At 49.9% G+C, this 22,857-nt stretch overlaps 1 protein-coding gene across 1 annotated transcript in view; it reads left to right on the forward strand.

Annotated features, from left to right (window-relative positions):
• cryaa (crystallin, alpha A) overlaps positions 1-22,857 on the forward strand; it is a 53,791-nt gene that overhangs the window by 21,744 nt on the left and 9,190 nt on the right. The window contains exon 2 of the mRNA XM_086007352.1: positions 13,849-13,971. Within this exon, the coding sequence (XP_085863478.1) occupies positions 13,849-13,971 (123 nt within the window). The remainder of the gene's footprint in view (positions 1-13,848; positions 13,972-22,857) is intronic.

Genomic DNA, 22,857 nt, shown 5'->3' on the forward strand with positions numbered 1-22,857 from the left:
GCAAAAACTTCCCGGAAATAGTGGAGAACCAAGGCTCTAGCGAGAATGAGGAACTGAAAGAAATGAGTATTCGTAAAAAAATAGTTCTGGAGAAATTAATGGGACTGAAAGCTGATAAATCCCCATGACCTGATGGCCTGCATCCTAGGGTTTTGAAAGAGGTGACTATAGAGATAGTGGATGCATTGGTTGTCATTTTCAAAATTCCATAGATTCTAGAACGGTTCCCATGGATTGGAAGGTAGCAAATGTAACCCCACTATTTAAGAAAGGAGGGAGAGAGAAAACGGGGAACTACAGATCAGTTAGCCTGACATCAGTAGTAGGGAAAATGCTAGAATCTATTACAGGAGACTTTGGTTTATCCGGAGGTTGTATGTCCGGAAACCTCGCTCTACCGGCAGAAATCAGGAGTCGTTCTGTTAGGTTGTTTTTCTTCTCGTGGCTTTTTTTTCCAACAGTCAGGCTTTGGAAAGTCTCTCTGAAGCTGTTGCTAAGCTACAGAGACGCTTCCAAGGTACGGGCCAACTGTTTGAAGCTGTTGCTAAGCAACAGTGTTTGTTGTCTCCGTATGCTTCAACATTAACTTTGTATGTCCGGCAGTTTTGATAGATCGGCAACAGCTCGGTCCCGTCGGTGCCGGATATAACAAAGTTTCCTGTATTAAGGATGTGGTAACAGCGCACTTAGTAAATAATAATAGGATTGGGCAGAGTCAACACAGATTTATGAAAGGGAAATCGTGTTTGACAAATCTGTTCGTTTTTTGAGGTTGTAACGAACAGAATAGATAAGGGGGAACCAGTGGATGTGGTGTATTTGGGTTTTCAGAAGGCGTTTGATAAGGTGCCACACAAGAGGTTATTAAACAAAATGAGGGCTTATGGGATTGCGGGTAGTATACTAGCATGGACTGAGGATTGGTTAACGAACAGAAATCAGAGAGTAGGAATAAACGGGTCATTTTCGGGTTGTCAGGCTGTAACTAGTGGGGTACCTCAAGGATCAGTGCTTGGGCCTCAGCTATTCACAATCTATATCAATGATTTGGATGAGGGGACCAGGCGTAATATATGTTTGCTGATGATGCAAAGCTGGGTGGGAATGTAAGTTGTGAGGAGGATGCAAGGAGGCTTCAAGGGGATATAGACAGGCTAAGTGAGTGGGCAAGAACATGGCAAATGGAATATAATATGGCGAAATGTGAAGTTATCCACTTTGGTAGGAAAAATAGAAAAGCAGAGTATTTTTTAAATGACGAGAGATTGGGAAATGTTGGTGTTCAGAGGGACGTTTTACATAATGGAATGTTATAAGAGGATTTGAGTATAAGAGTAAAGGGCCTAGAAATTCACTATAGCCCCGTTTGGGGTGCCAGCCTCGCCAGGGTGCTAAAAGTAGCGCCCCGGAAGCAGTCACGGCCGCCCGCCGGAAATTCAGTTGGAGCGCCCCAGAGGGAAGCGCGGCGCTACTGGAGGCGCCCCGCATCCCTCTTGGGGCGCTGCAACTGAATATCGCTGCGCAATGTGCCGCAGTGCCACACGCTGTGGCACGTCGCGCTGCAGTACTGCAGGCCTTCCTCCCCTTCTTAAAGGGGAGGGGCCTTGTGCAGCGCGATCTGGGGCCCAGCTGGGCCCCCGAGGATCGCGAGTGCCGGCAAAAGAGCCCGGCACCAAGGAGAAGTGCCGGGCTCTTGGAATGCAGTCGGCACTCCGCGGGGGGGGGCTGGCTCAGGAGGCCGTGGACGGCAGCGCGGAGAGGTGCTGGCAGGCGGGCAACAACAAAAATGGCCGCCCCGCACCTCTCCTTTAATTAGCGCCTCTACCGCCGCAGGTAGGCCCCCCTGAACCGGTCGCACATAGCGTCCGGCTTTAAAGCAGGGGGCGCATCTAAATACCGTGATCGGGGCGCTGCGCACACTGATGACGTCATCGGTAGCGGCACAGCGCTAATGGCTAGCGCCGCCATTAGCGTCCTGCTGAATTTAGCGGGAGGCGTGGCCAGTGGCTTCCGACCCACTTAGCGCCCTCTTAAGGCGCTAACGGGTGGCGCAACCCACTGAATTTCTAGGCCAAGACATCTTACTGCAATTATATAGGGCCCTGGTGAGACCACACCTGGTGTATTGTGTACAGTTTTCGTCTCCTTACCTAAGGAAGGATATACTTGCCATAGAGGGAGTGCAACGAAGGTTCACCAGACTGGTTCCTGGGATGGGGGATTGTCCTATGAGGAGAGATTGAGTAGACTAGGCCTATACTCTTTAGAGTTTAGAAGAGGGAGAAGTGATTTCACTGAAACATACAAAATTCTTACAGGGCTTGACAGGGTAGATGCAGGGAGGATGTTTCCACTGGCTGGGGAGTCTAGAACCAGGGGTCACAGTCTCTGAATAAGGGGTCGGCCATTTCTTCTTCTTCTTAGGCAGTCCCTCGGAACCGAGGATGACTTGCTTCCACGCTAAAAATGAGTTCTCAGGTGACTGATGAGTCCAATGCGGGACCTACAATCTGTCACAGCTGGGGCAGACGGTTGTTGAAGGGGCGGGTGGGTGGGATGCATGGGTTGACGTGCGCTCCTTCCGCTGTTTGCGCTTGGCTTCCCCTTGCTCCCGGCGAAGAGATTCGAGGTGTTTGGCGCCTTCCTGGATGCTTCTCCTTCACTTTGTGCGGTCTTGGGCCAGGGATTCCCAAATGTCGGTGGGATGTTGCACTTTTTTAAGGAGGCTTTGAGGGTGTCCTTGAAGTGTTTCCTCTGCCCACCTGGGGCCCTCTTGCCGTGTTGGAGCTCCGAGTAGAGCGCTTGTTTTGGGAGTCTTGTATCGGGCATGCGGACGATGTGGCCTGTCCATCGGATCTGATCGAGCGTGGTCAAAGCTTCAATGCTGGGGATGTTGGCCTGAGCGAGAACACTGACCTATCCTGCCAATGGATTGGCAGGATCATGCAGAGGCAGCGTTGGTGGTACCTCTCCAGTGCTTTGAGGTGCCTGCTGTACATGCTCCATGTCTCTGAAGCATACAGGAGGGCGGGTATCACTACTGCTCTGTAGACCATGAGCTTGGTGCTGGGTTTGAGGTCCTGGTCTTCAAACACTCTCTTGCTCAGGCGACCGAAGGCTGCACTGGCACACTGAAGGCGGTGTTGGACTTCATCATCGACGTCTGCCCTTGTTGACAGTAGGCTCCCGAGGTATGGAAAGTGGTCCACGTTGTCCAAGGCCTCGTCATGGATTTTGATAACCTGGGAGCAGTACTGTGTGGCGGGGGCAGGTTGGTAGAGGACCTTTGTCTTATGGATGTTTAGTGTAAGGTTCATGCTCTCGTACGCTTCAGTGAAGGTGTTGATGATGGTTTGGAGTTCGACCTCAGAGTGTATGCAGACGCAAGCGTGTCCACAGCACCTGGTCTGCACTCAAGGCCTCCATAATCAGCACCTGTGAAGAGATGCTCAGTCACTCGACCAGGAAACACCAAGACTGGTTTGACGAGAACGACCAGGAGATCCAGGAGCTAATAAGCTGCAAGCGCAAGGCATTCCTGGTCTGGAAACAACAACAGAACTCGAGAGCAAGAAAGCAGCTCTACAGACGCCTCAGCCATTTAGGACTGAGATAAGAAGACAGTTCTTCACTCAGAGGGTGGTGAATCTTTGGAATTCTCTACCCCAGAGGGCTGTGGAGGCTCAGTCGGTGAGTATATTCAAGACAGTGTTCGATAGATTTTTGAATATTAAGGGAATCAAGGGATATGGGGATAGTGCAGGAAAGTGGAGATGAGGTAGAAGATCAGCCATGATCTTATTGAATGGCGGAGCAGGCTCGAGGTGCCAAATGGCCGACTCCTGCTCATATTTCTTATGTTCTTATGTTCCCTCAGCATCCTAGGATGCATCTCATCCGGTCCTGGTGGCGTAACTACTTTAAGTACAGCTAGCCTTTCTAGTACCTCCTCTTTATCAATTTTTATCCCATCCAGTATCTCAACTACCCCCTCTTTCACTATGACTTTAGCAGCATCTTGTTCCTTGGTAAAGACAAATGCAAAGTAATCATTTCATACCTCAGCCATGCCTTCTGCCTCTATGCGTAGGTCTCCTTTTTGATCCCTAATCGGCCCCACCCCTCCTCTTACTACCCGTTTACTATTTATATGCCTACAGAAGACTTTTGGATTCCATTTTATATTAGCTGCCAATCTATTCTCATAATCTCTTTTTGCCCCTCTTATTTCATTTATCACTTCCCCTCTGAACTTTCTATATTCAGTCTGGTTCTCACTTGTATTCTCAACCTGACATCTGTCTTACACCCTCTTTTTCTGCTTCATCTTTCTATCTCTTTCGTCATCCAGGGAGCTCTGGCTTTAGTTGCCCTACCTTTCCCCCTCGTGGGAATGTACCTCGACTGTACCTGAACTATTTCCTCTTTAAAGGCAGCCCTTTGTTCGATTACAGTTTTGCCTGCCAATCTTTGATTCCAATTTACCCGGGCCAGATCCAATCTTGACCCACAGAAATTGGCCTTCCTCCAATTAAGTATTTTACTCCCTGTCCTTTTCCATAGCTAATCTAAACCTTATGATACTATGATCACTGTTCCCTAAATGTTCCCCTACTGACACTTGCTTTACTTGACCCACCTCATTCCCTAGAGCCAGATCCAGCAATGTCTCCTTCCTCGTTGGACCGGAAACGTACTGATCAAGAAAGTTCTCTTGAACACACTTCAGAAATTCTTCCCCCCCTCTGTCCTTTACACTATTACTATCCCAGTCAATATTAGGATAGTTGAAGTTCTCCATTATCACGCTATAGTTCTTGCACCTCTCTGTAATTTCCCTGCAAATTTGCTCCTCTATATCTTTCCAACTAGTTGGTGGCCTATAGAATACACCTAGTAGTGTAATGACACCTCTATTATTTCTTAACTCTAACCAAATAGATTCTGTCCTTGACCCCTCCAGGACATCCTCTCTCTCCAGCACTGTAATACTGTCACCCCGCCTCCTTTCTTTCCTTCCCTATCTTTCCTGAACACCTTATATCCAGGAATATTTAGTACCCAATCCTGTCCTTTTTTGAGCCAGGTCTCCGTTATCGCCACAACATCATATTCCCATGTGGCTATTTGCGCCTGCAGCTCACCAACCTTATTTACCACACTTTGTGCGTTTACACACATGCACTGTAAACCTATCTTAGACCTTCTTGTATTCTCCCTTAGTTTGACCTCACCTAATACCATACTATTTCTTACTCTAGTGCTATCTGTCTTTCCCAATCCTTTGTGCACCATGTTTCTCCTTTCTAATGCTACATCCTGGTGCCCACCCCCCTGCCAAATTAGTTTAAATTCTCCCCGACAGCACTAGCAAACCCCCCCGCGAGGACATTGATCCTGCTCTGCTGCGGTGCAACCCGTCCAGCCTGTATAGGTCCCACCTCCCCCAGAACCGGTCCCAATGTCCCAGGAATCTGAAGCCCTCCCTCCGCCACCTTCTCTCCAGCCACGCATTCATCTGCTCTATCCTCCTATTTCTATACTCACTAGCTCGTGGCACCGGGAGTAATCTGGAGATTACTACCTTTGAGGCCCTGCTTTTTAACCTCTTTCCTAGCTCCCTAAAATCTGCCTGCAGGACTTCATCCCTCTTTCTACCTATGTCGTTGATACCAATATGGACCACGACCTCTGGCTGTTCACCCTCCCCTCTCAGAATGTTCTGCAGCTACTCAGTGACATCCTTGACCCTGGCACCAGGGAGGCAACATACCATCCTGGAATCAGGTCTACTGCCGCTGCAACGCCTTTCTGTTCCCCTAACTGTTGAGTCCCCTATCACTATTGCTTTCCCGATCATCCTCCTCCCCATCTGTACAGCTGAGCCACCCATGGTGCCATGGACTTGGCTCTGGCTGTACTCCCCAGAGGAACCATCGCCCATACTGGTTAGAGAGGCACTCAGGGGGCTCCTGCACTACCTGCCTGGTCTTCCTTGTCTGTCTGGTGGTCACCCATTCCCTCTCTGCCTGTACACTCTTATGCTGCGGAGTGACCACCTCCTGAAACGTGCTATCCACGTAGCTCTCAGCCTCGCGGATGCACTACAGTGATGCCAGCTGCTGCTCATGCTCTGAAACCTGAAGCTTGAGCTCCTCCAGCTGACGACACTTCCTGCACATGCGGCTGTCCAGGACACGGGAAGCGTCCTGGAGTTCCCACATGGCACAAGATGTGCATTCCACAGGACTGAGGTGCCCTACCATGTCTCTATTTAATAGTCTATTAACTAACATAACAGAAATAAAATCAAGACTTAAAAAAAATACAATCACCAGCTACTCACTAATCAGCTCCTTCCCTTGTGATGACATCACTTTAGGTTTGTTACCCTCGCTCCCTGACGCTCGCGCTCCCTCTGGGCTCTGGGACTTACCTTTATCTCCGGCTGCTCCTCTCGCTGTCCTGCAACTCCGCTCTCGGGCCTATTAACTTAGAGTCCGTGTTGTGAAGGTTCTCCCACAGTGCTGTTAGGGAGGGGGTTCCAGGATTTTGACCCAGCGACGATGAAGGAATGGCGATATATTTCCAAGTCAGGATGGCGTGTAACTTGGAGGGGAACTTGGAGGTGGTGGTGTTCCCATGTGCCTGCTGCCCTTGTCCTTCTAGGTGGAAGAGGTCGCGGGTTTGGGAGGTGCTGCTGAAGAAGCCTTGGCGAGTTGCTGCAGATGGTACACACTGCAGCCATGGTACGCCGGTGGTGGAGGGAGTGAATGTTTAAGGTGGTGGATGGGGTGCCAATCAAGCGGGCTGCTTTGTCTTGGATGGTGTCGAGCTTCTTGAGTGTTGTTGGAGTTGCACTCATCCAGGCAAGTGGTGAGTATTCCATCACACTCCTTACTTGTAAGAAGTCACACAACACCAGGTTATAGTCCAACAGCTTTATTTGAAATCACAAGCTTTCGGAGCGCTGCTCCTTCGTCAGGTGAAGTGGAGAAATGCCTATAGACACAGCTTATATAGTCAGAGAATAATGTCAGATGTTTACAGGTAATCTTGCCAACTGCCATTTATCACACCTCGGCAGAGAGATAATCACAGCAATCAAAGGTGTGAATGGTGTCCAAACAGGTCAGTCAGGAAAACATTACATCAAAGAACAATGAGGTGGGGTCACAAGGGGTCAAATATTGCAGATGCTGGGGTCTGTATGAAAAACAAAAAACAGACAAAAAACATTTTTATTTAAAAAATTTTTTTTTTTTGTGTTGCTGGAAATCACAGCAGGTCCGGCCGCATCTGTGTAGAGAGAACAAGCCAATGTCGACTTGAGTCTGGATGACCCTGCGTCAGGTGGGGTTACATGTAGCGTGACATGAACCCAAGATCTCGGTTGAGGCTGTCCTCATGGGTGCGGAACTTGGCTATCAGTTTCTGCTCGACGATTTTGCGTTGTGTGTCTCGAAGAAACTGATAGCCAAGTTCCGCACCCATGAGGACGGCCTCAACCGAGATCTTGGGTTCATGTCACGCTACATGTAACCCCACCTGACGCTGGGTCACCCAGACTCGAGTCGACATTGGCTTGTTCTCTCTACACAGATGCGGCCGGACCTGCTGTGATTTCCAGCAACACAAAAAAAAAAAAATGTTTTTTGTCTGTTTTTTTGTTTTTCATACAGGCCCCAGCATCTGCAATATTTGACCCCTTGTGACCCCACCTCATTGTTCTTTGATGTAATGTTTTCCTGACTGACCTGTTTGGACACCATTCACACCTTTGACTGCTGTGATTATCTCTCTGCCGAGGTGTGATAAATGGAAGTTGGCAAGATTACCTGTAAACATCTGACATTATTCTCTGACTATATAAACTGTGCCTTTATGCATTTCTCCACTTCACCTGACGAAGGAGCAGCGCTCCGAAAGCTTGTGATTTCAAATAAAGCTGTTGGACTATAACCTGGTGTTGTGTGACTTCTTACATTTGTCCACCCCAGTCCAACTCCGGCATCTCCACACCACTCCTTACTTGTGCCTTGTAGATGGTGGAAAGGCTTTGGGGAGTCAGGAGGTGAGACACTCGCCGCAGAATACCCAGCCTCTGACCTGCTCTTTTAGCCACAGTATTTATGTGACTGGTCCAGTTAAGTTTCTGGTCAATGGTGACCCCCAGGATGTTGATGGTGGGAGAACTCGACGACGGTAATGCCGTTGAATGTCATGGGGAGGTGGTTAGACTTTCTCTTGTTGGAGATGGTCATTGCTTGGCACTTGGCATGAATGTTACTTGCCACTTATCAGCCCAAGCCTGAATGTTGTTCAGGGTTGAACCAGGGTTGGTCCCCTGGCGTCATGGTATTGGTCAAGTGAGGAATATGCCGGTCCATGAGGTTACAGATTATGGTGGCATACAAATCTGTTGTGGCTCAGTAGGTAGCACTCTCGCCTCTGAGTCAGAAGATTGTGGGTTCAAGTCCCACTCCAGAGTCTTGAGCACACAAATCTAGGCTGACACTCCCAGTGCAGTACTGAGGGAGCGCTGCACTGTCGGAGGTGCCGTGTTTTGGATGAGATGTTAAACCGAGGCCCCCTCTTCCCTCTCAGGTGGACGTAAAAGATCCCATTGCACTATTTTGAAGACGAGCAGGTAGTTATCCCCAGTATCCTGGCCGATATTTATCCCTCTATCAACATAGCAGAAACAGATTATCTGGTCATTATCACATTGCTGTTTGTGGGAGCTTGCTGTGTGCAATTTGGCTGCCGCATTTCCTACATTACAACCGTGACTACACTTCATTGGCTGTAAAGTGCTTTGGGATGTTCGGTGGTCGTGAAAGGCGCTATATAAATGCAAGTCGTTCTTTCATTTTTCTTTTGCTGCTGATGGCCCACAATGCCTCATGGATGCCCAGTTTTGAGCTGCTAGATCTGTTCTGAATCTATCCCATTTAGCATGGTGGTAGTGCCACACAACACGATGGAGGGTGTGAAGACAGGACTTCGTCTCCACAATGACTGTGCGGTGGTCCCTGCTACCAATGCTGTCACGGACAGATGCATCTGTAACAGGTAGATTGGTGAGGACGAGGTCAAGTAGGTTTTTCCCTCGTGTTGTTTCTCTCACCAGCTGTCGCAGGCCCAGTCTGGCAGTTATGTCCTTCAGGACTCGGTCAGTAGTGGTGCTACCGAGCCACTCTTGGTGATGGTCATTGAAGTCCCCCACCCAGAGTACAATCTGTGCCCTTGCTACTCTCAGTGCTTCTTCCAAGTGGTGTTCAACATGGAGGAGTACTGATTCATCAGCTGAGGGAGGGCGGTAGGTGGTAATCAGCAGGAGGTTTCCTTGCCCATGCTTGACCTGAAGCCATGAGACTTCATGGGGTCCGGAGTCAATGTTGAGGACTCCCAGGGTCACTCCTTCCCGACTGTAGACCACTGTGCCGCCACCCCTGGTGGGTCTGTCCTGCCAGTGGGACAGGACATACCCAGGGATGGTGATGGAGGAGTTTGGGACATTTGCTGAAAGGAATGATTCTGTGAGTGTGAATATGTCAGGCTGTTGCTTGACTAGTCTGTGGGACAGCTCTCCCAATTTTGGCACAAGTCCCAGGTGTTAGTGAGGAGGACTTTTCAGGGTCGACTGGGCTGGGTGTGCCTTTTGCTATGTCCGAATCTGGTGCCTAGGTCGATGCCAGGTGGTCCGTCTGGTTTTATTCTTATTATTGCTTTTCGTAATGGTTTGGTACAACTGAGTGGCTTGCTAGGTCATTTCAGAGGGCAGTTAAGAGTCAACCACATTGCTGGCAAATCCGTGCTGGCTTTCATTTATTAGCCTGTACTTTTCCAAGTGCCAAGTAATTTTGTTCCAGATTATTGTCTCTAAAAGTTTCCCCACACTGACGTTAGGCTGACTAGCCTGTAGTTGCCAGGTTTATCCCTCTCCCCTTTTTTAAAATGGGTGTAATATATGCCATTCATCAGTCCTCTGGCACCACCCCCATATCCAAGGAGGATTGGAAGATTGTGACCAGAGTCTCCGCTATTTCCACCATTACTTTCCTTAGCAACCTAGGATGCATCCCATCCGGACCGGGTGAATTTTTTTACTTTGAGCGCTGCCAAGCTTTTAAGTAGCTCTTAATCTATTTCTATCCTACCAATTTCTCTACTCCCTCCTCCTTTACTGTGACATTGGCAACATCCTCTTCTCCAGTGAAGACCGATGCAAAGTTCTCATTTAGTAACTCAGCCATGCCCTCTATCTCCACAAGAAGATCCCTTTTTGGTCCCTAATCGGCCCCACCCTTCCTTTGACTCTCCTTTTGCTATTAATATGCTTATAAAAGCATAATGGAATTCAATCAGAGAAGTGTGAGGTAATGCATTGGGGGGGCTAACAAGTCAAGGGAATACACAATAAATGGTAGGATATTGAGAAGTGTAGAGGAACAGAGAGATCTTGGGGTGCATGTCCACAGATCCCTGAAGGTAGCAGGACAGGTAGATAAGGCGGTTAAGAAGGCACACGGGATACTTGCCTTTATTAGCCGAGGCATAGAATACAAGAGCAGGGAGGTTATGCTTGAACTGTATAAAACACTAGTTAGGCCACAGCTAGAATACTGCGTGCAGTTCTGGTCACCACATTACAGGAAGCAAGTGATTGCACTGGAGAGGGTACAAGAGGAGATTTACGAGGAAGTTGCCAGGAATGGAGAATTTTAGCAATGAGGAAAGATTGGATAGGCTGGGGTTGTTTTCTTTTGGAACAGAGGAGGCTGAGGGGAGACTTGATTGAGGTGTATAAAATTATGAGGGGCCTCGATAGAGTGGATAGGAAGGTCCTATTTCCCCTAGCAGAGGGGTCAATAACCAGGGGGCATAGATTTAAAGTACAGGTTGAACCCCAGTTATCCGGCACCCGACGGTCCGGCACCTTCAGTGGTCCGGCACGAGGAAGGTCCTGCTGTCACATTCCCTCCCTGGGATGGGTCCGGCTCAGGTCCCGGGACCGCCGCCGGGTCAGGATCAGCGCCTGGACCGCGCAGCATCACCGACGGCTCGGTGGAGCGATGGAGCCCGAGCCCGAGCCGCCCGTGGGTGGCGGGGTCGGCGGCGACACAGGGGAGGGCAGCAGCAGGAAGAGGAGGAGCAGGCGGTGACGGTGTTTGTGGTGACTTTCGACACCTTCAGTGGTTCGGAATTTTCAATGGTCTGGCACCGGCCTGGTCCCGAGGGTGCCGGATTACCGGGGTTGTACCTGTAATTAGTAGAAGGATTAGTGGGGAGATGAGGAGAACTTCTTTCACCCAGAGGGTGGTGGGGGTCTGGAACTCACTGCCTGAAAGAGTGGTAGAGGCAGAGAACCTCATCACATTTAAAAAGTGTTTGGATATGCACTTGAAGTGCTGTAACCTACAGGGCTACGGACCAAGAGCTGGAACGTGGGATTAGGCTGGAGAGCTCTTTTTAGGCCAGTACGGACAAGATGAGCCGAATGGCCTCCTTCTGTGCTGTAAATTTCTATGATTCTATGAAAAGACTAATGGGTTCCCTTTTGTGTTACCCATTAATCTATTTTTATACTCTCTCTTTGCCCCTCTTATTCCCTTTCAGTTCTCCGCTGTACTTTCTATATTCAGCTTGGTTGTCCACTGTATTATGAACCTTACATTTATCATAAGCCTCCTTTTTCTGTTTCATTTTAATCTCTATATCTTTAGTCAGCCAGGGAGCTGAATGCCTTTCCTCTCCCCCCTCATGGAATGTGTCTATTCTGTACCCGAACGCCTCCCATTGTTCAATTACTGTTTTGCCTACCATTATTGATTCCAATCTACCTGGGCCAGATTCCTTTTCAGCTCACTGAATTAGCCCTCCTCCAGTTAAGTATTTTTATGCTTGATTGATCCTTGTCCTTTTCCATAACTATTCTAAACCTGATGATATTATGATCATAGTTACCCAAATGCTCTCCCACTGAAACATGTTCCACTTGTCCCACTTCATTCCCCAGAACTGAATCCAGCACTTGTTCCTTCCTTGTCGGACTGGGTTAGATACAGAGTAAAGGTCCCTCTACACTGTCCCATCAAACACTCCAAGGACGGATACAGCAAGAGTTAGATACAGAGTAAAGCTCCTTCTACACTGTCCCATCAAACACTCCCAAGGCAGGTACAGCATGGGTTAGATACAGAATAAAGCTCCCTCTACACTGTCCCATCAAACACTCCCAGGGCAGGAACAGCATGGGTTAGATACAGAGTAAAGCTCCTTCTACACTGTCCCATCAAACACTCCCAGGGCAGGAACAGCACGGGTTAGATACAGAGTAAAGCTCCCTCTACACTGTCCCATCAAACACTCCCAGGGCAGGAACAACACTGGTTAGATACAGAGTAAAGCTCCCTCTACAACTTCCCATCAAACACTCCCAGGGTAGGTACAGCATGGGATAGATACAGAGTAAAGCTCCCTCTACACTTTCCCATCAAACACTCCCAGGGCAGGTACAGCACGGGATAGATACAGAGTATAGCTCCCTCTACACTGTCCCATCAAACACTCCCAGGGCAGGTACAGCACGGGTTATATACAGAGTAAAGATCCCTCTACACTGTCCCATCAAATACTCCCAGGACAGGTACAGCATGGGTTAGATACAGAGTAAAGCTCCCTCTACACTGTCCCATCAAACACTCCCAGGGCAGGTACAGCACGGGTTAGATACAGAGTAAAGCTCCCTCTACACTGTCCCATCAAACACTCCCAGGGCAGGTACAGCATGGGTTAGATACAGAGTAAAGCTCCCTCTACACTGCCCCATCAAACACTCCCAGGGCAGGTACAGCACGGGTTAGATACAGAGTAAAGCTCCCTCTACACTGTCCCATCAAACACTCCCAGGGCTGGTACAGCACGGGTTAGACACAGAGTAAAGCTCCCTCTACACTGTCCCATCAAATACTCCCAGGGCAGGTACAGCACGGGTTAGACACAGAGTAAAGCTGTATCGCACAATGTACCTTAACCTCAACCTCGAAAGAATACATGATGGCCTCTCTCACTACAGGAAAGATATTGAGGTTTCAGTGAGGGTATATCACAGAGTCATTGGGATGCTGCCTGGTATGAGGAAATATCAGTGTGAAGAAAGACTTAAATTGGGTCTTTTTTCATTGGAACAATGCAGATTAAGGGGTGATATGACTGAAGTGTTTTAAATTATGAAAGGATGGGACAGGGCAGATAGAAGCAGAGTGTTTTCAGTAGTTGAGGATCTGAAAACAAGGGTTCAATGATATAAGATTAAATGCCAGAGATTTAGAATAGACTTCAGGAGAAATTCTTCACACAGGGAGTTATGAGCAATGTTCCATTTAAGCTCTGCACCAGGGAACCCGAGCAGCTGGCTTGTCAGCTTTTCAATGGAAAAACTGCACATGCGCGGTATTTTGAATAACCCACGCAGTCCCTTAAAAGGGCCGCGCGGTGCCAAGAAAAATGACAGGGTACATTGGTTATGAGGCTGTGGAATTCACTTCAAGGGTTAGTGGTTGAGGCAGAAACTGTGTCAACACTCAGGATTAGTTTGGAGAAGGGGATGAAGGAGAAGAGGATGAAGCAATATTGGAATAAGGTGGGTAAATGTGATTGGAACAACTTGCTCGTGTGGAGGGTAAAGGCCAACATAGGCTGGTTGGGCCGAATGGCCTGTTTCAGTGTTGTACATTCTATGTGTTTCTACGGCTGCAGTGAATGATCTTCCTTATTTGTAACTCTGGTGAAGAGTGTCCCTGTGTATGGTGTGTGCTACTGGCTATGAATATTGTATTTCAGGTGCGGTCCGACAAGGACAGATTTATGATTAGCCTGAATGTCAAGCACTTCTCCCCCGAAGAGCTAAGTGTCAAGATTGTTGATGACTATGTGGAGATTCATGGGAAGCACGCAGAACGACAGGTGGGTTTATGGCCTCACGAGATTTTTCTCCTGTTTTTCGAGCACCTTTGACCAATTATCATTGAGGGGTGGCTGTGTGACTCATCCCCACTCCTCCTCCCAGTGTCACTTACTCGCTGGTCATATGCAGCTTGGCTGCTCCCCCGTCCAGCCTATGAGTGTGGCAATTGGAGTATATCAGTGGAGCTGGCTGGCAGTACAGGTGCTGGGGAACCTGGAGCTGAAGGCTCTGTTCATATTCCCAGGCCCAGCACCCATTTGCCACACAGACCATTTTTCCTGGTTTTTAGTACTTCCAGCACCAGTTTCGATGCAATCTTTGAATCCCAGCTGTGATACATGGAGTGAGCTGCCTTGAGGAGGGCGGCTGGATACGGAAACCAGAGGACAAGCTCAGACACCTGGGAGCAAGTGGGATAGCCCGGGGGCGGGGTGGGGGGAGGGGGGCGAGGGAAGGGGGGCAGGATATCGCAGGGATAGGTGGGATAGCCCGGGGTTGGTGGGATTTCCCGGGAGGGGCAGGATATCTCGGGGAGAGGGAGGTTGGGGGCGGGATATCTCGGGGAGGGGGGAGGTTGGGGGCGGGATATCTCGGGGAGGGGGGAGGTTGGGGGCGGGATATCTCGGGGAGGGGGGAGGCTGGGGGCGGGATATCTCGGGGAGGGGGTGGAGGGGCGGGATATCTCGGGGAGGGGGGAGGTTGGGTGCGGGATATCTCGGGGAGGGGGGAGGAGGGGGCGGGATATCTCGGGGAGGGGGGAGGTTGGGGGCGGGATATCTCGGGGAGGGGGGAGGTTGGGGGCGGGATATCTCGGGGAGGGGGGAGGCTGGGGGCGGGATATCTCGGGGAGGGGGTGGAGGGGCGGGATATCTCGGGGAGGGGGGAGGTTGGGTGCGGGATATCTCGGGGAGGGGGGAGGAGGGGGCGGGATATCTCGGGGAGGGGGGAGGTTGGGGGCGGGATATCTCGGGGAGGGGGGAGGTTGGAGGCGGGATATCTCGGGGAGGGGGTGGAGGGGGCGGGATATCTCGGGGAGGGGGGAGGTTGGGCCGGGATATCTCGGGGAGGGGGTGGAGGGGGCGGGATATCTCGGGGGGGGAGGTTGGGGGCGGGATATCTCGGGGAGGGGGTGGAGGGGGCGGGATATCTCGGGGAGGGGGGAGGTTGGGGCGGGATATCTCGGGGAGGGGGGAGGTTGGGGGCGGGATATCTCGGGGAGGGGGGAGGTTGGGGGCGGGATATCTCGGGGAGGGGGCGGGATATCTCGGGGAGGGGGGAGGTTGGGGGCGGGATATCTCGGGGAGGGGGCGGGATATCTCGGGGAGGGGGCGGGATATCTCGGGGAGGGGGGAGGAGGGGGCGGGATATCTCGGGGAGGGGGGAGGAGGGGGCGGGATATCTCGGGGAGGGGGGAGGAGGGGGCGGGATATCTCGGGGAGGGGGCGGGATATCTCGGGGAGGGGGTGGAGGGGGCGGGATATCTCGGGGAGGAGGGGGCGGGATATCTCGGGGAGGGGGGAGGAGGGGGCGGGATATCTCGGGGAGGGGGTGGAGGGGGCGGGATATCTCGGGGAGGGGATGGAGGGGGCGGGATATCTCGGGGAGGGGGGAGGAGGGGGCGGGATATCTCGGGGAGGGGATGGAGGGGGGCGGGATATCTCGGGGAGGGGGTGGAGGGGGCGGGATATCTCGGGGAGGGGGGAGGAGGGGGCGGGATATCTCGGGGAGGGGGTGGAGGGGGCGGGATATCTCGGGGAGGAGGGGGCGGGATATCTCGAGGAGGGGGCGGGATATCTCGGGGAGGGGGGAGGAGGGGGCGGGATATCTTGGGGAGGGGGTGGAGGGGACGGGATATCTCGGGGAGGGGGCGGGATATCTCGGGGAGGGGGGAGGAGGGGGCGGGATATCTCGGGGAGGGGGGAGGAGGGGGCGGGATATCTCGGGGAGGGGGTGGAATATCTCGGGGAGGGGGTGGAGGGGGCGGGATATCTCGAGGAGGGGGCGGGATATCTCGGGGAGGGGGGAGGAGGGGGCGGGATATCTCGGGGAGGGGGTGGAGGGGGCGGGATATCTCGGGGAGGGGGGAGGAGGGGACGGGATATCTCGGGGAGGGGGCGGGATATCTCGGGGAGGGGGGAGGAGGGGGCGGGATATCTCGGGGAGGGGGGAGGAGGGGACGGGATATCTCGGGGAGGGGGCGGGATATCTCGGGGAGGGGGTGGAGGGGACGGGATATCTCGGGGAGGGGGCGGGATATCCTCGGGCAAGTCACCCTGAGATGGAAGCAAAGTGAGAGATTGCTGCAGACCTGGTGAGTTTGAGAAAGATTTGTGCTGCTGTGGAACTGACCCTTGAAGCAGCTAATAACCTCTATCAGTGAGGCAGGTTTTACAAGCGGACAGGGAGTAGAAGAGGCCTAAAGGTTGCTGAATTAGTCAGTGTCAGTGCGGGGTCAGCCTGCCTGGAGATGACTCATCTGCACACCCACTCGGGGCTAGAGCTCTGGGTTGGCACTCCACAGTGTTCTGGAGAATGAGAGCTAAAGATCCCATGGCACTTTCATGAAGAGGAGATATTTCTCAGTGTCCAGATTTCCACCACCCTTTGTGTGAAGTAGTGCTTCCTGACATCACCCCTGAACAGCCTGGCTCGAATTTTAAGGTGATGCCCCCTTGTTTTGGACTCCCACCACCAGAGGAAATAGTTTGTCTCTATCTACCCTACCAAATCCTTTAATCACCTTAAACACCTCGATTAGATCACCCCTTAATCTTCTATACGCGAGGGAATACAAGCCCAGTCTGCGCAACCTATCCTCGTAAATTAACCCTTTCAGCCCCGGTATCATTCTGGTGAATCTGGGCTGCTCCCCCTCCAAGGCCAGTATATCCTTCCCGAGGAGCGGGGCCCAGAACTGAACGCAGTTACTCCAGGTGGGGTCTCAACAGAGCTTTATATAAACTGTAGCATAACTTCTAGCCCTTTGTATTCCATCCCCTTGAGATAAAGAACATAAGAAATAGGAGCAGGAGTCGGCCATTTGGCCCTTCAAGCCTGCTCCGCCATTCAATAAGATCATGGCTGATCTTCTACCTCATCTCCACTTTCCTGCACTATCCCCATATCCCTTGATTGACTTAATATTCAAAAATCTAGCGATCTCTGACTTGAATATACTCAACGACTGAGCCTCCATAGCCCTCTGGGGTAGAGAATTCCTAAGATTCACAACCCTCTGAGTGAAGAAATTTCTCCTCATCTCAGTCCTAAATGGCCGACCCCATATTCTGAGACTGTGACCCCTGGTTCTAGACTCTCCAGCCAGGGGAAACATCCCCCCTGCATCTACCCTGTCAAGCCCTGTAAGTATTTTGTATGTTTCAATGAGATCATCTCTCATTCTTTTAAACTCTAGAGAATACAGGCCTAGTCTACTCAATCTCTCATAGGACAATCCCAGGAACCAGTCTGGTGAACCTTCGTTGCACTCCCTCTATGGCAAGTATATCCTTCCTTCGGGAAGGAGACCAGAACTGTGCACAATACTCCAGGTGTGGTCGCACCAGGGCCCTATATAATTGCAGTGAGACGTCTTTACTCTTATACTCAAATCCTCTTGTAACATTCCATTATGTAAGATGTGTGGAATTACCCCTCGCCCGTCCAACAGTTTACAGAGTTCAGACCCGTGGAACAGACAACACAAAACCCAAGGATTTCAGGGAAAAACTTTCTTTTACTTAAAAATCAGCAAGCGATTACCAGTAAGCATCTAATAGTACTGTTGCGTATAACAATTCCCGATTATACTTAAGCATATACAGATCTAGTCCGTTACTTTAAAGTCAAGCGATCATAAGCAAACACCACATATTGTACTAACGCCAGTGAATGGTCGGTTCGGCGACAACTAGACGTACGACTTTAACTGGCAACTGACCAAGTTGCCCCGACTGTAGCCCTGAGTGTCTTTTAGCAGCACTTTTTATACCCCAAAACCTGAGCAGGCCCCTCAATGCGTATGGCAAATGGTTGGCAGTTGTTTTCCTCTTCTTCTTATCACCTAGTCAGTTAATCAGTGGGCCCCAAGGCTGTTCACACCATTTGCCTGATGTTCCTGTCTTTGTAACACCCAATCGTTTGTTCCTGCTCAGGGTCTGTCGCTTCCTTATCTAATTAACAGTTTGCAGCCTTCACAGTTCACAGTCGCAGCAGTTTATTTTATATTTGTTCAGCAGAAAGTCTCTTGGCCTCTCAAGGAATGCTGGCACATTAAATTTGGTCAACTTTTAAGTTTGGTCAAGTTACAGCAAACTTTTACAGTAAATGAGGTATTCTTACAGTTCACCCTCAAGTGGTTGTGAACAAATTTCTCCTCATCTCAGTCCTAAATGACCGACCCCTTATTCTGAGACTGTGACCCTTGGTTCTAGACTCCCCAGCCAAGGGAAACATCCTTCGGTCACAGGCAGTTACACTTTGTAGTCGTTATCTTCTTCCTTCGGGTCTTCTGTAACAGCTTGTCCAATTCTCGCTGCTTGCATCGCCTGTTAACACGGCAGGTTATTATCAATAGATATAACAAAATCACCAACTGAACAATGACCAAAATGTGGGAGATAATCCTTATCCAAGGATGAACCTCGATATTCGTACAGATATCCCACCAGGACAAATCGTCCCCAACTGTAGGTATTTCTTCACGCAGGTCATGGTTTTCCTGGGCCAGGGTAGAATAGTGCTTTTGGGACTGACTAATGCGTCTCATTAACTCTACCAAGTGTCCCGGCAGTGGTGGAATGTCATAGCCGAAAAGAGTTACCTACTGGTGTAATTGCTCTTTTAACTCACCTATTACAGCGATATCTACTTGCCTCTGCGAATAAATGCTTAATAAAACCCGCGCCCCAAGTCTCACAGGTTGGACAGGGGTAAAACAAAAAGCTCCTGCTGCAATAGGACAAGTCAGGTTGTTACTGTACTGGTATTCCTGGTGCATGGTGATGACACAATGTTCACCCTTCCCTCAATACGCAGATCATATGGGGAAATGCTGTCCCACAATCACTTTCATGGTGCAGTTCCATTCTATCCCATCCCAATTGAACCCGCATGCAGGAGCGACATGTTCTACTATGTCGTATGGACAGATGAATGTATCCTGAGCTTGAGCGCACCCGGTAAGATCTGGGGCCAGCCATGTGGTCCCATCCACTCGGGTCATGTACTTTGAGGGTTCATAAACCTTATCAAGTGATCTCCCTGGCGTACTCCTATGTTCTCCACACGAAACAGAGGATTTGGGGTCGTCTTTTTGGGCAAAATGGGATAATATACCATCCCTAACAGGGTGAAGTTGTTCTGCTCCTGCCAATGGCACTCGTGTTTCACCGGGTACAGCTGTACCCACCCTCTGACTCGGCACATAGTCGTGGTAAGTTGGTAAGTAGACATTGCCCTCAGGTGTCGGATCAATCACCCATGAGGGGAGCTTCCCCTCAGCAATTCGCTGCAGCTTTTCTCGGGCTTGTTCCACTAACCAAGATCCATACGTTACACACACATCATTTCGCGCAGAGGCATTCCATTCCTCCTTCAGGATTTGATGGGATTCTAACTATTTCACTATGTCCTGCAAAAGGATGGTCATAATTTGGTCCTCCTTCAATTCCTCCTGTTCCAAACCATTCATTTCATCCAAAATTTCCCTTAAACGATTTCTGACCACCTTTAGGGATTGATCTAGGCTGACCAAATCAAAGCTATTAACGAGGGAGGTTCCAGTGCTAAGTACAGTTGTAGCATCATTTATCAGTCCCTGTCGCCTTCTGAAAAGGTCCCCTTTAATCACATAACCAGCATCGTCTTCATCAATGAGCTCAGTACTTTTTTCCCCAAAGTATTGTTAGACCCATTACCATACCTAGCGCCCTTGGGATATACCAGCTCTAATACCAATTCCAGCGGTGTTGTGCTGGCCCTTTCCCAAGCTCCCTTTACTAACTCACGTATCATTCTCCCATATAATTGCGCTGTCTCTAGCTTGCACCAATTTGGCAGGCCCACCTCGGTCAGATTCAATACTACCAGCACCACCTCGTGATGCACATCATGGTATAATATCATCCGAGTTGGGACTACTACTAGTTCATTTGTTGGCCCTGGGGTGTGTTTGGGGCAAGCAACCTGAGTCACATGATGTTCTTCCCGTGGTTGTGTTTTATTCATGGGGGAGGAATTCTACTGCATATATAACCGCACTTCCATCACCATCCGTCTACATGATAGGTGCTAACACTGGTACTGTTACTATACCATTGGTAGGGTTCCTTAGCCCTATTGTAGGTAAACATTGTGCAGCTGGTCACGTCCCTTTCAATCCGACTTAAACCCATCTGTTACCACACTTGGGCTTATGCATCCATAAATTCCCTCATGATTTTTCCACCATTGGGGCCAACACAACAGGGTATACCTAGTGCCCTGGGATTGGGTCGGGCTTCCTATGTTTCCCCGAGGGTTCCCTATTTGATAGTACCTTGAATGATTATTGGTTTCAGCCTGGAAGGACCACACCCTTGGCCAGTGGGTGGGACGATTTTTACATTTTATGTATATCCCCCTTGCTTCTTGGACCTCGTCAGAGGTAACCCATATGGTTCCCGAACATGCGGTTTCGCAATTACCCTTAATGGACTGGAGGGTAATGTTTCGAGCGGTGCCTCGGGTAGTGCCTCCGGGGCAACGGTAATCAAACTATTATAGGGGGAGCAGCTAGTGATGGTCCAATATGCTGAATAGGCTGATGTTGAATGTTCTAGTTAGAGCAAAATCCTGATCATTGACCAGAATACTTCCTTCATTTTATATATCTTCTTGCCTGTGGGGATAAGGGACAAAAATGGAGTGTTACTCCCAGCCTTGCACCCCATAACCACCCACTAATCCAGGCCTTCATTACTTATTTTTTTTACTACACCTTTTATCATTGGTCAATTTCACCTCCTGCCATTGACAGTATTTCAAGGGTGTCTTTATTTCTTTTGCTGCGTCGTGGGGTGGGAGAGGTCTGTTGGACTCGCCTGTGGGCATGGGTTAGTTCTGGGTCTGGGGCCGGAGAGGTTTGTATAACTCCTCTTGTGCCCTGTTCATTTTCACCTGGACCATACTATACCTGTGGAGGCACCATTTCAGGCAAGGGCGCCTCATTGGGTGGAGGTTCGCATGGGTCTCTCCGTTACCAATTCATGAGGGGAGTAACCCGTCCCTTTGGACCTGTTACTGCATATTCCCATAAGAATTGGGGGAAGTACTTCATCCCACTTAGCGTGCTGTTCATTCAATTCTTTTCGTAGGGCTAACTTTAATGTACGGTTCATCCTCTCTACAATTCCTGACGACTATGGGTTGTGGGTCACGTGCCACTTTCCCTCAATCCCGAGCAATTTCAGGGTGGCTTGCATCACCTAACCTGTAAAGTGACTCCCTTGATCATATTCTACCACACGAGGAAGTCCCCATCTGGAGAATACCTCCCTGACTAGAGCCTTGGCTGTCCACAGCGCTGTGGCCGACTTGCACGGAAAAGCTTCTACCCATTTGGTGAAATTATCCATCAGAACCAAGCAATATTTATTGCCCTTCTTAGTAGTGGGCAGGGGTCCGATAAAATCTATCTGGACACACTGCCACGGTCCCTCTGGTCGACGGGTATGTCCGAGGGGAGCCTTTCTATTATGTGGGTCAGGATTGTTAGCTGCACAGACTAGACAACTTGTACAATAATTCTCTACGTCTTCCCTTAGATGAGGCCACCACCCTATCTCCTCAACTCGCTTCCAAGTTTTCTCAGGTCCGGGGTGTCCAGCCCCGGTCTCCCATGTGGAAGCTGCATAAATTCCTCCTGATATCCCTCGGGCACAATCCACTTATCCCCTTTGAACAACATGCCTTCCCTAACCTCCACATCACTGGCGCCGTAGGGTCCTTCCACAGACTGGCCTGCCTCCTTTTCTCTCAGGACTGCCTTCAATACAATATCGTTTAACTGCACTGTTTTAAGATCCAACAGGAGTGGGACAGTATCGGCTACTGGAGCTGCGGCTGCTACCGTTCCCGATTGATACGAGTGATATTAATGACTTGGATGAAGGGACCGAGTGTACTGTTGCCAAATTTGCTGATGATACAAAGATAAGTGGGAAATCAAGTCCTGAGGAGGACACAAAGAGTATAGATAGGTTATAGATAGGTTAAGTGAGTGGGAAAAAAATTGGCAGATGGAGTATAATGTGGGAAAATGTGAGGTTATCCACTTAGGTAGGAAGAATAAAAAAGCAAAATATTATTTAAATGGAGAGAGACTACAGAATGCTGCGGTACAGAGGGATCTGGGGGTCCTCGTACATGAAACACAAAATGTTAGCATGCAGGTACAGCAAGTAATTAGGAAGGCAAATGGAGTGTTGGCCTTTATTGCAAAGGGGAATGGAGTATAAAAGTAGGGAAGTCCTGTTACAACTGTACAGGGCGTTGGTGAGACCACACCTGGAGTACTACGTATAGTTTTGGTCTCCTTATTTAAGGAGGGATATACTTGCATTGGAGGCAGTTCAGAGAAGGTTCACGAGGTTGATTCTGGAGATTAAGGGGTTGTCTTATGAAGAAAGGTTGAGCAGGCTGGGCCTATACTCATTGGAGTTTAGAAGAATGAGAGGGGATCTTATTGAAACATATAAGATTCTGTAATAGTCCTCACCTCCCTTCCCTACGGCTTCCACGATAGTCGCCAGCATTGGTGCGGTAACTAATGGTTTGCCGTCCGCGGATGTAAAACCTCTCTAGCCCAAATCGCCAAATACTCCTTGCAGGAATTGCAGGTGAAC

The sequence above is a fragment of the Somniosus microcephalus genome, chromosome 14 (genome assembly GCF_052327205.1).
Source record: "Somniosus microcephalus isolate GS21.2 chromosome 14, FLI_Smic_1.0, whole genome shotgun sequence".
Lineage (NCBI taxonomy): Eukaryota > Metazoa > Chordata > Chondrichthyes > Squaliformes > Somniosidae > Somniosus > Somniosus microcephalus.